The sequence below is a fragment of the Microtus pennsylvanicus genome, chromosome 8 (assembly GCF_037038515.1).
Source record: "Microtus pennsylvanicus isolate mMicPen1 chromosome 8, mMicPen1.hap1, whole genome shotgun sequence".
Classification (NCBI taxonomy): Eukaryota; Metazoa; Chordata; class Mammalia; order Rodentia; family Cricetidae; genus Microtus; species Microtus pennsylvanicus.
In genome coordinates this window covers 23,140,666-23,155,548 of record NC_134586.1, presented here as the reverse complement: position 1 = coordinate 23,155,548, position 14,883 = coordinate 23,140,666, and the positions used below count along the sequence as shown (strand labels likewise).

The following is a 14,883-nucleotide window of genomic DNA, read 5'->3' as shown; positions in this document are numbered from 1 at the left end:
GGAATTGAACTTAGGACCTTTAGAAGAGCAGGCAATGCTCTTAACCTCTGAGCCATCTCTCCAGCCCCAAATACTTGCATTCTACACAGCTCTGCCCATCCCAACGCCCCATTTACTCCATAGGGTTGAAATGGTTAAAAGATAAAACATAGACAGAGAGTCCCCACGGACCACTCTGTAGACCCTGCCTTCTCTCTTCCTCCCCAGAGGTCACCAGTATCCTAAATTTAATGGTTACTGGACCACATTTATTTTCCACAGTTAGCCATATTTATAAACAAAAATATACAGCTTTTAAAAACTTTATCACATAGTCTTTCCTTTGTAAGGATTGTAAGGATTTTATGTATGTGAGTGTTTTGCCAGCAGGTATGTCTGTGCGATATGTTCATGCAATGCCCTTGGAGACCAGAAGAGGGTGTTGAATTCCCTGAGACTGGAGTTAGAGATGGATGTGAGCTGCCATGTGGTTGCTGGAATGGAATCTGGGTCCTCTGGAATATGTGCCCTGTACCCCAGTCGTTTCTCCAACCCCTTATTTTATGGGATCTTTAATTTCATATAAATGTTACCCTCTGGTAATTTGTTTGTTGGAACAAGGGTCTCATGTAGCCCAGGTTGGCTATGAACTCACTGTGTAGCAGAGGATGGCCTTGAACCTGGTCCTGGTGTTTCTATCTTCTAACTGAAGTCCTGGGATTACAGGCCACGAACCAGCCACACCCAGTCTCACACGCGGAACAGAGAGGAAGGCAGGAATCCCTTGGGACCCTTCCAGAGCTTTGTGGAATAGGCAAGTGCTCTACTGGCTATGCTACATCCCAGCTCACATTCCAGCACACACTCCAGTGTACACCCCAGTGCACACCCCAGCACACACCCCAGTGCACACCCCAGTTCACACCCCAGCACACACACCAGCACACACCCCAGTGCACACCCCAATGTACACCCCAGCACACACCGCAGCACACATCCCAGCACACACCCCAGCTCACACCCCAGTGCACACCCCAGCACACACCGCAGCTCACACCCGACACACATCCCAGTGCACACCCCAGCATACATCCCAGTGTACACCCCAGCTCACACTTCAGCGCACATTCCAGCACACACCCAAGCACACACTTCAGCGCACACTCCAGCACACACCCCAACACACACTCTAGGATACACCCAAGCCGCTATTTTACACATTTTCTATGCACTTCTGTCATAAGTCTGAAGAGTGCAGGAACCTTACAATACCTTCATGGTGACTACATCTCCTTGTCCTTTGTGCTATAATGTCTAGTGCTCTGGTTCCATGTTGCTCTCCTTTTTACCTTTATTCTTTTATAACAGTGTCTTATGTGCAGCCCAGGCTGACCTTAAACTCATCATCCTCCTGCCTCGGCCTCCTGAGGGATTACAGATAGGCTATCCACCTTATTATTGCATATGTTTATTTATTTATTTATAGGCAAGGGTTCTCTATGTAACCCTGGCTGTTCTGGAACTCGCTCTGTAGACCAGACTGGCCTCGATCAGACTCACAGCAATCCTCCTGCCTCTGCCTCAAGAGTGCTGGGATTAAAGGCGTGCGCCACCACCGCCCAGCTCTATTTATTATTTTAACTCTTCGTGTTCTCACTACCCTTGTTTTACGAAGTCACTGCCTGCTGACATTCACCCTGTAGCTTCCAAATTCTTTGTTCATTTTCATTTCTAGCATTTTCTTTCTTGGTTTAACTTCCTTCTTCCTGACGTACCTTCTTTAGCCGTCCATTCAGGAAGACTGAGGATAGTAAACTCATCCTTGTCTGGGAAGAGAAAATCCCCTAACTCTGAATGATGATTAAGTTAGGGGATCAGTTGCTACAGCCCCTCCCACAGCCCTCGGACCTGACTTAGCTGGGGACCAGTTCTGTGTCAGGCTCAGGGTGTTGAATGTCTGATGGAGCCCCCGGGGCCAACAACTGACAGGGTGCAGAATATTAGAGCCCCTGAGGCTGTCTTTCCTCATATCACCCCCTCCTCCAAGGATTAAACTTCTCTCTCCTCCTTTCTTTTCCCTCCCTTCCTCCCCCTCCTGACGGATATCTTAATAAACATCTTTTCCTAGTGGCTTTCCTTTCCCCATATCTCACGTCCACTTCCCAGCTGCGGTTTCCTGCCCAGCCTATTAATTCTCTGTGCTAAAATGCCCGGGGTCTGTGGTTGTGGACGCAAAGACGCCGCTGTCTGTAGAGTCCCGGGGTTGGCTCTTGGTCTTCTCCTTGCTCCTTTCACTCTAGGCTTTTCCCTAACACCTTATTTTTTTTTAATTTAATTTTTTGAGACAGGGTTTCTCTGTGTAGCCCTGGCTGTCCTGGAACGCTCCCTGTAGACCAGGCTGGCCTTGAACTCAGAGATTTACTTGTCTCCTGAGAGCTGGGATTAAAGGTGTGCACCACCACCACCTAGCTACAATTCTGACGGTTTGTCATTTTCTTATTTTTTGGAATGATTTTCTCGGATTTCTTTTCCAACAGTTTTTTTTAAGGCTTTTGTTTAATTTTATTTTTGTTTTCCATGAGACTGAGCAGTCTCACTATGTAGCAAAAGCTGGTCTTGATTTATGGCCCTCCTATCTCAACCTCCTGAGGGATGGGATTAAAGGCCTACACCACCATGTCCCAGCTCATTTATAATACAAAGTTCGGGGACAGCTGAGTATTAAAAAAAGTGACCTATGTTGCTCAGCTCTTTGAAAGGCGTTCTTATGGAAGTAGAGTTACAGATGGTTGTGAGCCACCGTGTGGGTGCTGGGAGTGGAACCAGGTCCTCTGGAAGAGCAGCCAGTGCTCTTAACCACTGAGCCATCTCTCCGGTCCCCAGCAGGAAGCAGGAAGGATATTTTTTTTTATTATTAATTCGGACTTCCCTACTTCCTTTATGTATGTTTCTAAATGTTTCCAAGACTTGATTTCTGCTTTTATAATTGATTTTTTATTGAGCTCTACATTTTTCTCTGCTCCCCTCCCTATATCTCCCATCCCCTTCAACCCTCTCCCAAGGTCCCCATGCTCCCAATTTGCTCAGGAGATCTTGTCTTTTTCTACTTCCCATGTAGATTAGATCTATGTAAGTCTCTCTTAGTGTCTTCATTGTTGTCGAAATTCTCTGGGATTGTGATTTGTGGGCTGGCTTTCTTTGCTTTATGTTTAAAAACCACCTATGAGTGAGTACATGTGATAATTGTCTTTCTGGGTCTGAATTACCTCACTCAAAATGATGTTTTCTAGCTTCATCCATTTGCCTGCAAAACTCAAGATGTTGTTATTTTTTTCTGCTGTGTAGTACTCCATTGTGTAAATGTACCACATTTTTCTTATCCATTCTTTGGTCGAGGGGCATTTAGGTTGTTTTCAGGTTCTGGCTATGACAAACAAAGCTGCTATAAACATAGTTGAGCACATGTCCTTGTGGTACAATTGAACATCCTTTGAATATATACCCCAAAGTGGTATTATTGGCTCTTGAGGAAGGCTGTTTTCTAATTTTCTGAGAAATCACCACACTGACATCCAAAGGGGAGGAAGGATATTTTAACGAGACACCTGGGCCCCTCTCTTTCGCTATCAGGCTACTGAGACAATTCCTAAGAAACTGGAGTTTTCCCAGTAATCTTATGCTGGGAAAGGGAAAGGTGGAAGCCAGAGGAGAAACTGGCTTCTCAGGAAAATATTTCACACAGTTCTGACAACTTATAAGACTATTTTACAGGAGAGACTCTGGAGTCAGGACAGGGCAGATGAGTGATGGGTGGACCACACCTTGACCAAGACTGCTTAGTTTTATATGTCTCGTGCCCTCTATTTAAACCCAATCTCCTGTCAGTACCTCAAAGATGGCTTTAGGGTGGGTGGGGGGCTACTGGACCTCCTTGTTCTGCTTCCCAGTGTGGTCACACTGAATAAATCTTCTGCCCTTCATTACCATGTGCCTCTTTAATTGGTCTACCAAGGATGGGTGGCCAAGGCTTGCTCACTAGGCTTCTAGAGTCAGACTTGGACCCCAGCCACTCCGGTAACAGAAACGTTAAGGACAAATCTTGCCTCTTCCATTCTTTTTCTTTCCTTGACTGGTTGTGCTGGCTAGTTTTACGTCAGCTTGATGCAAACTAACATCACCAGAGAGGGGTTTCTTCAATTAAGAAAATGCCTCCTTAAGATCAGGCTGTAGGCAAGCCTATAGTGCATTTTTATTAGTGGTTGATGGGGGAGGGGCCAGTCCTTTGCAGGTGGTGCCATCCCTGGGCTGGTGGTCTTGGGTTCTCTAGGAAGGCCGGCTGAGCAAGGCAGTAAGCAGCACTCTTCCACGGCCTCTGCATCAGCTCCTGCTTCCTGGTTTGAGCTCCTGTCCTGACTTCATTCAGTGATGAACAGCAATGTGGAAGTGTAAGCTCAATAAACCCTTTCCTCCCCAAGTTGCTTTTTGGTCATAGTGTTTCATCACCAAGCTAAGATACCTAGCTAAGATAAGACACCTAGCTAAGACGGTGGAAAGAGAACAGGGGTGTGTGAGATGTGGGAAGGGGGAAGGTGTGACCTAATGGCTCTCCAGAGTCTTAGGGCAGGTGGGGGGCGGCTCCTAAATGCTCAGCTTAGTGCCAGGGATCCCACTGCAAGGGAATCCCCTACCTGCCTTGCTCCCCAACCTGCTCCTCATCCCCCCCTTGTAGCTCTCCTCTCTGGGAAAGGATTAGTTAGTCAGAGCTTGCTGAGAATAGGCTTTGGGGAACAGGTGTGTGTGCAGATGTATGTTAGTGTGCATGTGTGTGTGTGTAGAGTGCCTATGTGTGTACAGATGTGTATGTTAGTGTGCATGTGTGTGTGGAGTGCCTGTGTGTGTGTGCAGATGTATGTTAGTGTGTGTGTGTTTGTGGAGTGCCTGTGTGTGTGCAGATGTGTGTTAGTATGCATGTGTGTGTGTAGTGTATGTGTAGGTACAGATGTATGTTAGTGTGTGTGTGTGGAGTGTATGTGTGTGTGCAGATGTGTGTTAGTGTGTGTGTGTGGAGTGTATGTGTGTGTGCAGATGTATGTTAGTGTGTGTGTGTGGAGTGTATGTGTGTGTGCAGATGTATGTTAGTGTGTGTGTGTGTAAAGAGTCAGGGCCTGAGGCTATATCTCAGTGAAAGATTGTCTATCATGCACAGGCCTTGGATTCAGGCCTAGCAGAGAACAAGTGTGTGTGTGTGTGTGTGCAGATGTATGTTAGTGTGTGTGCGCAGATGTATGTTAGTGTGTGTGTGTGTGTGTGTTCAGATGTATGTTAGTGTGTGTGTGTGACTCTTTGGGAGAGTATTAGAATGAAACCATCATTTCCACCCATCTCCCTTTCCAAAGGTTTGAACTTGTGACCAGGATTTTTATCTTCTGTTGTTTTAAAAACCCCTGGGATTTAGCCCTGGTAGTTGGATCCGGGAACCATGTTGCTGTAATCTGGTTCTCTCCCCTAGCCTGGACCATGCTGCCACCGGGAACCTATTGCTCCTGGTCTTGGTTGTCTGTGGGGGCACTCAGGGAGTCTCAGGGACCAAACCGAGCTGTGGTGGTGTGGCAGCTTCCCGGAGCTCTCCCTCCTGGCTCTTTAGGCCTTATCAGCCTGGAAGTACTTCTGCTACTGCTTCCTGCCATTGTTTTCCCGTTGGTCATTAAGAGAAGGCCAGTGCCCTGTTGTGGCGGCTCACAGCTATCGTGGTGCAGAGGGCTGGGTCCTTGGCCACAGCCTGGGCTTTATCTCCCTGACTGTGGGGACTTTGCAGTCCCTGGGCTGCTTGACAGCAAGATTGCTCAGAGTCTGAGCCGGTCTATCCAGTGGTTGCTGAGAACATGACCTAGGAGTGCTGGAACTACTGCGCAGTGACCAAGTTTCTCAAGGGACCTTGGAGAGACAGCCCCTATCCGCAGGGGAAAGGTATGATGGCTCAGTCGTGGGAGGGAGGTCCAAGGCTGACCCTTGCCCCTGAGGTGCTGACTGGGGTTCCTATGCCTGGAGCAGAAGGGGTTTGTTTGGAGAGGTGATTAGAAGCTAGCCTGATTCTAATGTCCTTTCTCTCCTTACTACTGGATTCTGCTTTTCTTGCTGAAGAGGCTTTCCAGCCTGGCAGGACTTAGATGAGATTGACAGTCACTTTCCCCTCCCCTCTTGGGTACCAGCTGGGAGTCACTGATGGTCCAGTGAGTTGGGAGGACAGGAGAGAGGGGCACCTGCTTGGTGACCCAGTTTTGGCTATATAAAGGAACAAAGGGTTCAGTTCCCATTCATGAGATGCTGGATTTCTCCCTCTTCATTGGTTTGAATGGGCATTATGTAGGAAGAGTGATTCCCTAACTGCCTCAGGTGGCACCGTCTGTGTTTCCTGTAACTTTCTTCAGAAGAGAGGGACTGGGGCGCGGGCTCTGAGGGTTGGGACGCTGTGCTCTGTCAGCTCCTGTCTGGTGGGCTGTGGCCTGAGGCACATTGCAGAGAAATTTCCTCAGATCCAGGGCTGTTAGTCCCCTGTCCCCTTGTCAAGGGCATTCAGCAAACATTGCTTGAGCATGTACTGGATGCTGAGTGTCCTTGCAGATCCCGGGGACATTGTTGAGAGAGACAGTCCCTGTTCTAAAGGTGCTCATGGCCCAGGGTAGAGGACCAATAAGTATTCAGTGGTGGCCTCTGACTGGTCTGTGAGTCTGATTCTGATGGTAGCAACAGAAGGGCCAGCTCCTTCTCTTCCTAGTTGGGTGCCCAGCATGGTGACTGAGTGGCATTATGTTTCAGCTGCTGTGAGGACCTGGGATACCAGGCTAGCCTTGACAGGAGAAGAGAGACAGAACTCCCTCACCCCAGGTGGTCCTGTCACTAGTGTCTGGAGAGGGTGCCCAGCAATGTAGGGTAGGGCTCACCTAGATCGTTGTTTTTAGGCCTGGCACTGCCATTGGAGCATTTTGGGCACTAGTTCCCCATCTTCAAGGGAGGCATGGGGAGCCACTGAGGACACACACACACCATTTTTATTTATTTATTTTTGAGACAGGGTTTCTCTGTGTAGCTCTGACTGTCCTGCAACTTGCTCCGTAGACCAGGCCGGCCTTGAATTTACAGAGACCCATCTGCCTCTGTCCCCATATAGGCTTAAGAAAATGCCACATTGCTGGATGCATTGACAGTAGCTTGTCCCAACAGCCATCTTTCTGGACAGTGAGAACCAGCTCATTTCTTTCCCCTTTATTTTGCAGATGAATTGTGTCAGGTTTGAGATCTGGCTGCTTGCTCTGGTCCTCACCTGGCCAGGTAGGTACCAAATGCTTTATTTCCTTACCCTTGCCCAAGGCTACTGAGAACATTTCCTTCCAGGACTAAATACATGCGTCGGAGTGCATCTGTGCTCAGTCTGTGTTAGATTTGTGACTTTAAGTCAGTGGTCACCTCTTATGACAGTTATAAAGAACATCCTGTTTCTGATTTATGCCCCTCCCCACCCCTGCCAACTGAATATCTGAAGAGACAAGGTGGCACAGAACTGTCCCATGTGACAGGAGCACAGAATGGGAGAGACAGAATCTAGTAGACATGTGGTCATTTCATTGAACTTCCAATAGCATAGATGAGGGGGCTGTCAGTCAGAGAGGAGATGCTACTGCACTAGGGTCCCACAGAGCCAGCGTCAGAGGACTGGGTTCTAGGCCTCCCTCCCCACTTCTCACCACACTGCTTGTTCTCCTGTTCTTCCCTCACTGACATTCAGAGTTTGGGAAGGCCAGCAATGCCTTCTGACCATGTGCCATGAAGCAGAGTGAAGAGATAACCGCTGGAACGCCCAGTGATGGACCACGGATGACTCTAACTCCTCTTGTGTTTGCTTCTCTAGTCTTACAATTTTCTCTTTTTATAACTTAAAATTGTTTATTATAAATTCACACTCATGGTACTCAACTGCTTGCCTTCCTGCCTTCCTTCCTTTAATTTTTTTTAAAGAAAACAAACTGTCTTTTCATTTTATTTATTTATTTATTTTGGTTTTTCGAGACAGGGTTTCTCTGTGGCTTTGGAGCCTGTCCTGGAACTAGCTCTGTAGACCAGGCTGGTCTCGAACTCACAGAGATCCGCCTACCTCTGCCTCCCGAGTGCTGGGATTAAAGGCGTGCGCCACCATCGCCCGGCTGTCTTTTCATTTTAAATATCAGTCCTAGTTCTCTCTCCCTCCCCTTCTCCAATTCCCTCTACCTATCCACCTCACCCCTATCCACTCCTCAGAAAGAATAAGGCACATTGCTAATGGGCAACATTGCCTAAGTCAGTAAGTTTCACTATAATGAACACAGGTCCCAGAAGATGGTTTCTCCATTATTGTCCCGAGTCTGGGGTCATGCTCACAGGCAAGGGGAAATGGAAAATTCTTCCTTGTTTCTATTTTCTGTCAGTTGCAAGCCCATTTCTATGAGCCCAGAGAGCTTTGGGCTGATGGTCACAACATGCTCATCTGTGCAATCTTCCTTCAGGGACCGTCTGCACAGAAAAGACTCAGGACCGCCCATCGACGGCCCGATGCAGCCTCTTTGGGGATGACTTCATCAATACCTTTGATGAAACCATGTACAGCTTTGCTGGAGGTTGCAGTTACCTCCTGGCTGGGGACTGCCACAAACGCTCCTTCTCCATTCTCGGTGAGTCCTGGATACCCATGGCAGGATCTCAGAACAGGGGCAGCTGAGCTGGGGGAGGGTTCCAACTCTCACGACGCACCTGAGATTGTAGAGGGCAGTGGCCTTCCCATGACACCTTCCCTTGAGGACAATGGTCTTTCCATGATGGTGCCTTCCCTGAGTCTGGTGTGAGGGTCTGTCTATGCTGTCCGTTGCTGTGGGTCCAGACAAGATTCCAGGAGTTCAAAATTGCAGAGAAAAAGGATGATGTCGAAGAGCTTGAGACATGTGAAATTTGGAATTAAGAGGTTGAACACTGTGGTTTTATCTTTGGCACAGTGACTGCACCTTAATCTACTGCTATTTTAGTCAGCAATTGTGACTCTGCCATTACTGGTCTGCTTCTCTGGCAGCAGCCCAGCTGCGCAGGCCACAGCCTGGTGGGAATTTTATTCCCATTGAGTCTGCCTGAGCTGCTAAAGGTAGCTTGAATTAAATCTCTATCGTTCTGTTGATAAATAAGACTTGAGATTCAAAAGCTGGGGTGAAAACTCGCTAGCTCAGAGAGGTTTAGGAGTACATGGCTAACCTTCTCTCCCTGCTGGCATCTCTAAAAAAAGAGAGTGTCCTTCTGTTCTGCCAAAACAAGAAAAACTGTGCCTCTCCAACTCCCTCTCTCCTACTTCCTGTACATCTCTCTGCCTCTCCTGGATGCCCTCTGATGCTCTATGCTTGACTTTGTCATCTAGTTGCTAACTTAGCATCCTGACCCAAGATTAATTTTATATAATTAATGCAAATGTAAACTCAGGGTTCACAATGTGACTGAATATCCCCCAACATTTTCCCCATTTGTCTAAACAACAAAAAGGAAAGGTTTTAACTCTAACACAGTAAAACGATATACAATAAGAACACTTAATCAAGTAAGGATTACAATCACAATGTCTAGTCCATTTATATTTGGTAAATTCAAAGAAACTACTCTATTATCTATCCTATCTTAGTGATTGCAAAGTTTTGTACATAATTCGCTTTCAATTATAATGTGTATTACTAACCCAAAACTATTTTCTTAGACCTCAAAACATTTTCTTAAACAATTTAAGCTTTTATGCCTCTTAACCTTATAAACTTTATATCTCTTTTGTGAGTCTCTTTTCTGAATGTGGTAACAAGGAAAACTGTAACTTTATCTTATTATTAACTCCACTGGAGACCCGAGAAGGATATAATATCACCCGAGTAAACAGGAAGTGCAGAGCAAACAACCTCTGAAACCATAGAAATGACAGAAACAGCTGGCTGCCTGGATTCATTTTCATGTGGTCATCTAGTTGAACTTCTCATAGCATAAATGAGGAGGTTACTGGTCAGAGAGGAGATGCCACTGCATGCATTCACCTTTGTCCTACAGGCTTAGACTACCTGACAGACTTTTCTGTAAAACAGCAGTTTTGAAGGACTGTCCTACCTTGGCAAAGTCAGATAGTTGCATTCTTTTGTCTCCTACTCATCCAGTTTGGACAGCATACTGTCAGCAACTGAGACAAGGGCAGTTTCTCACCGAGTGGTTAACTTTGCCACAACAAAAGCAAGCTACATATGGAGGTTCTTCAGTGTCATCATCCTTTTATGAAGTAAATTGGTGCTGCCAGGAACAGATGTGTCTCACTCTCGTGGGCTATTAAAACATCTTAAATGCCATATTCTATAGGTCTCTGAAGTGTTTGAAGACCACCTATCTAAAATCTATCTCTGTTTAACTTTGTAAACATCTAACTTAACTACAAGTTTGATTATTATATATGACTAATTACTAACCTGTATTTCTTGTAATGGTCTGTCCTGTCCCTTTAAGAGATAAACCCCACCCACTCCCCTCCCCTTCCACTGAGGCAAGCAGATCTTCCTTCCACTTCCAGCCTGAGTTTCTTCTTTTCCTCCTCCCCCACCTCTCTGTTTCAGAGGTAGCTTCTCTCCTCTCCTGTCCTCTCCTCTCCCCACTCTCCGTTCTGAGGTTAACATATCTTTAAAATATATAGACTGATTTAATTCAGCAGCTTTTCTATTATCCAATCTCTCTCTGCAGTCCTTGTTCTTTTTCATTAGCATTAAAAAATTTAAAGTCAATAAAATACTGTGTAATCTATCTCTGGGGTATCGTAATTACTCCTTTCTGTTTATTTTTTAAATTTATTTATCTTATGTGCATTGATGTTTTTCCATGGGTGTCAGGTCCCTGGAACTGGAATTACAGGCAGTAGCCAGCTGCCATGTGGGTACTGGGAATTGAACCCTGGTCCTCTGGAAGAGTAGCCAGTGTTCTTAACCACTGAGCCATCTCTCCAGTCCCCTCCTTTCTGTTTATTAAGTGTATCTTTTAAAGTGAGATCAGACCTTTCTATAACTGCTAGTCCTGTAGGATTATGTGGTATACCTGTAATATGCTTTATGTGGTAATATGCAAAAAAGTGTTTCATTTTATTAGAGACATAAACTGGAGCATTGTCAGTCTTAACTTGTACAGGTATCTCCATGATGGTCATAACTTTTAATAAATGTGTAGTTACAGAATCCTTCTTTACAAAATTTAAAGCAGTTGCCTATTGGAATAATGAATATGTATCTATGGTATGATGCACATATTTTAATTTTCCAAATTCTGAAAAATGAAACACATCCATTTGCCAAATTTCGTTTGAGTACCTTTTGGTATACTTCTTGCAGGTAATGAAATTTGATTATACAAAGAACAAGTAAGACATTTTCTTGTAACTTCCTTGACTTGTTGCAAAGTGATAGAAAAATCTTTTTTCAAACCTTTGTTGTTAACATGGTGTTTCTTATAAAATTCTGAGGCATCTAGCACATTTCCTACCAATAGCTGATCACTTTTATCATTAACTTGTGCTAGAGGGCCTGGGTAGATCTGATATGTGTTATATACAAAGGGTGATTTCTATTTTTGATTAATCATTATAGTTGAATAAATTACTCATTGTAGAGCCTGTGTTATATACAAAGATATGTGTTATATACAAAGGGTAATTTCTATTTTTGATTACTCATTGTAGTAGAATTAACAAAGTTAATTCTAAATCATCTGGAATAAGTTCAGCAATTTCAATATGTAAAATAACTCTTTGCATATTGAGAGTCTGGAACTATATTAAGAGGTTCTGAAGAATCTAATAATACCATGAGAATAGCATATAATTCTGATTTTTGAATGGAATCATGAGGGCCTTGAGCCACTTTACTCAATTCTCCTGAGTATAACCTGCCTTTTCTGATTTATTTGCATCAGTATAGAACATAGGGGTTCCAGAAATTGATGTTCCCTGTACATTGTGAGGAAGTATCCAACTATTTCTCTTTATAAACTGAAGTCTCTTGCTTTTGGGATCTTTATTGCTAATCTCTCCCCCAAAATTGCTGCAAGCTCCTTGCCAATGTTCATTTTCTGCCCCAAATGAGTAAATTTCAGCATTAGAAAAGGTACCACATTTTTTTCTGGGTCTATTTCTGCTAATTGATGAAGTCTTAATTTTCCTTTCAGAATCAGTTCAGAAACTTTTTCTACATAGGTCTTTAATATTTTTTCTCTTTGTGTGGTAAAATATCCAGTTGAAGATATTATCTTCTCTCTGCATAAGAATTCCTGTAGGAGAATGAGTAGAAGGTAAAATAACCAGACCACAGTCGAGCTTTGGCTCAAAGCTATTCACATGTGTATTCTATAATTTCTTTTCTACCAGTAATTCTCTCTCAGCTTCAGCTTCAGTTTATAGTTTTCTTGCACTATTTAAGTCCTTATCACCTTATAAAGTTTGAAATAAATTACTTAGTTCTTGAACTGCTAGTCCAATTGTGGGCCATAGCCAATTACTTATCTCCCAGAAATTCTTGAAATTTATTAATTGTTCATAATTGATCTCTCCTGATTTGTACTTTCTGTGGTTGAATTTTCTATAAACTTATCTTATATCCTAAATAATTAATAGAATCTCCTCTTTGTGTTTTTTCAGGAGCAAATTTGTAATCCCCAACAAGGCAAAATTCTTTTTTTTTTACTTCATCAAACATTTTTCTAAAGTATCTGTCTCTGAATCAACTGATTTCATCCATATAGCGGTAAATTATAGATTGAGGAAACTGATTAAAAATCATTTCCAATGGCTGTTGTACAAAATATTGACACAAAATAGTGCTGTTTAACATCCTTTATGAAAGAACCAAAATGTGATCATTAAATATAGACTGTCTTTGCAAAGCAGCATGCTGGCCCTCACTGGGAAGCTGGTCTTGGGAATTTTCAGTAGCTCTAGCCCTCCTCATTGTTCTATGACAGAGCTTCCCCTCTCCACCATGTTTTCCATTGTAACTGAGGACCAACTTCTAGTACTGCTGTAACTAAGTATTTCCAGTCTTGTGGAATAATTCTGTTCCTAGTTGCCCATGAATTTAATTTCTGCTTCACAAAGGATAAATGCAAGCCATACTAAAGGATCACTTTCTTTTTTCTTTTGGCTTTTTGAGACAGGGTTTCTCTGTAGCTCTGGAGACTGTCCTGGAACTAGGTCTTGTAGATCAGGTTGGCCTTGAACTCACAGCTGTCCCTGCCTCCCTAGTGCTGGGATTAAAGGCATGCACCATCACTGCCTAGCTAGGGCCACATTCTTAAATCTCTTCAAATCTAACATTTCTACAGAATTCCAGATAACTTCTGCATAGCCTTGGGGGCACCTATCATCTGGTGGTCATTTTTGCATGGCAACTGGATAAATTAATATTGGTGTTCTAATAACTTTAGGCTGTTCCTCTTAATTTTCACAATGCAATTGAGTATCAGGTTTTGCTTTAAAATCCTTTGTTTGCATTTGAGTATTTTTCTTATTTTCATTAGTAGGTCTTTCTAAAGCTTGTATCATGAATAATAAGTCCTAAGACTTGTATGTTATCACCCATTTTTTTCTTATTTTCATTAATAAGTCTTTCTAAAGCTTGCATTTTAGTAGTTAAATTATTATATTTGACAATGTTCAAACCATTTTTTACGATTTTTTAATTCCACATTTTAAAGGATAAGTATTAATTACCAAACTGGTAATAATTGCAATCAACAACATGCCAGTCTCAGGTAAGTCTTTTACCCCCTCATTTAAATTTTTCTTTATCAAACCATCCATAGTAGCACAAAAGGGCCCTAGTGCCTGCATTGTAATGGTCCCCATTCTTAACTTGGGAAAGATTTTTTTTTCTAATATTATTTAACTCTTTCCTGAAGGACTTCCCAGGCATCTCACCAAACCTGCTGACTTCTTGGTTTGTCTGTCTTGTCAGTGGCAAACTCAGGCCCCTTCTGCAATTTCTAAGCATGAGCCTGCTTTCTGGAGGCCCTGGCAGCAACCGTGGCAGAACCAGCTGCTGTGACTTCTCTGTCTGTGTGGTCGTGCAACAGGCTGGAGTGTCAAATGTTTTATCTTTGACATAGTGGCTGTGCCGTAACCTACTGGTATTTCAGCCAGCAACTGTGACTCTGCAGTTACTGGCCTGCTTCTCTGGCAGAGCCTCGCTGCTCAGGCCAGAGCTTGGAGGGAATTCTGTTCCCACAGACTCTGACTCTGCCGTTGCTGCTAAAGGTAACTCGAACTAGATCTCTATCATTCTGTTTATAAACAATGCTTGAGAATCAAAGGCTGGGGTGAAAACCTGCTAGTGCAGGGAGGTTGAGTAGTACCTAGATAACCTTCTTTCCTTGCTGGCGTCTCCAAAAACAGAGAGCTTCCTTCGACTCCACCAAACAAAAAAACCTGTGTCACTCCAAATCCCTTCCTACTACTTTCTTTGCATCTCTCTCTCTCCTAGATACCCTCTGATGCTCTATGATTGCTTGTGACAACTAGTTGCTAACTCAGTCTCCTGACCCAAGGTGAATCTTAACTAACACAAATGCAAATTCAGGGTTCAAAGTGTGATTGAGTATCTCCCAACAGAATATTTCCTAAGTTGCCAGAAAAATGCCAATAGTCTATCTGTGTTGTGTCTGGATTCTCACTGCAGCTGTGGGAAGTAGGTATGATCATCTCTGAATACGAATGAAAGACTGCTTCCAAAGAAGGCGGCTTCATCCTTCCTAGAGGAGCTGGACCCCTGTCTCAGTCTGTTCACGTTGAAAGGCGCGCCCTCTGCACTAGGGAGAGAGAGTGCTCCCTAAAGT

General features: G+C 44.0%; 1 protein-coding gene across 1 annotated transcript in view; it reads left to right on the top strand.

The window, feature by feature from the left end:
* The first annotated feature begins 5,717 nt into the window (after nt 1–5,717).
* The window catches only part of Vwf (von Willebrand factor), a 144,913-nt gene continuing 135,747 nt past the window's right edge, over nt 5,718–14,883 (top strand). Inside the window, exons 1-3 of the mRNA XM_075982709.1 lie at nt 5,718–5,946; nt 7,254–7,308; nt 8,517–8,681. Of these exons, the coding sequence (XP_075838824.1) occupies nt 7,254–7,308; nt 8,517–8,681 (220 nt within the window). The 5' untranslated portion in view covers nt 5,718–5,946. The remainder of the gene's footprint in view (nt 5,947–7,253; nt 7,309–8,516; nt 8,682–14,883) is intronic.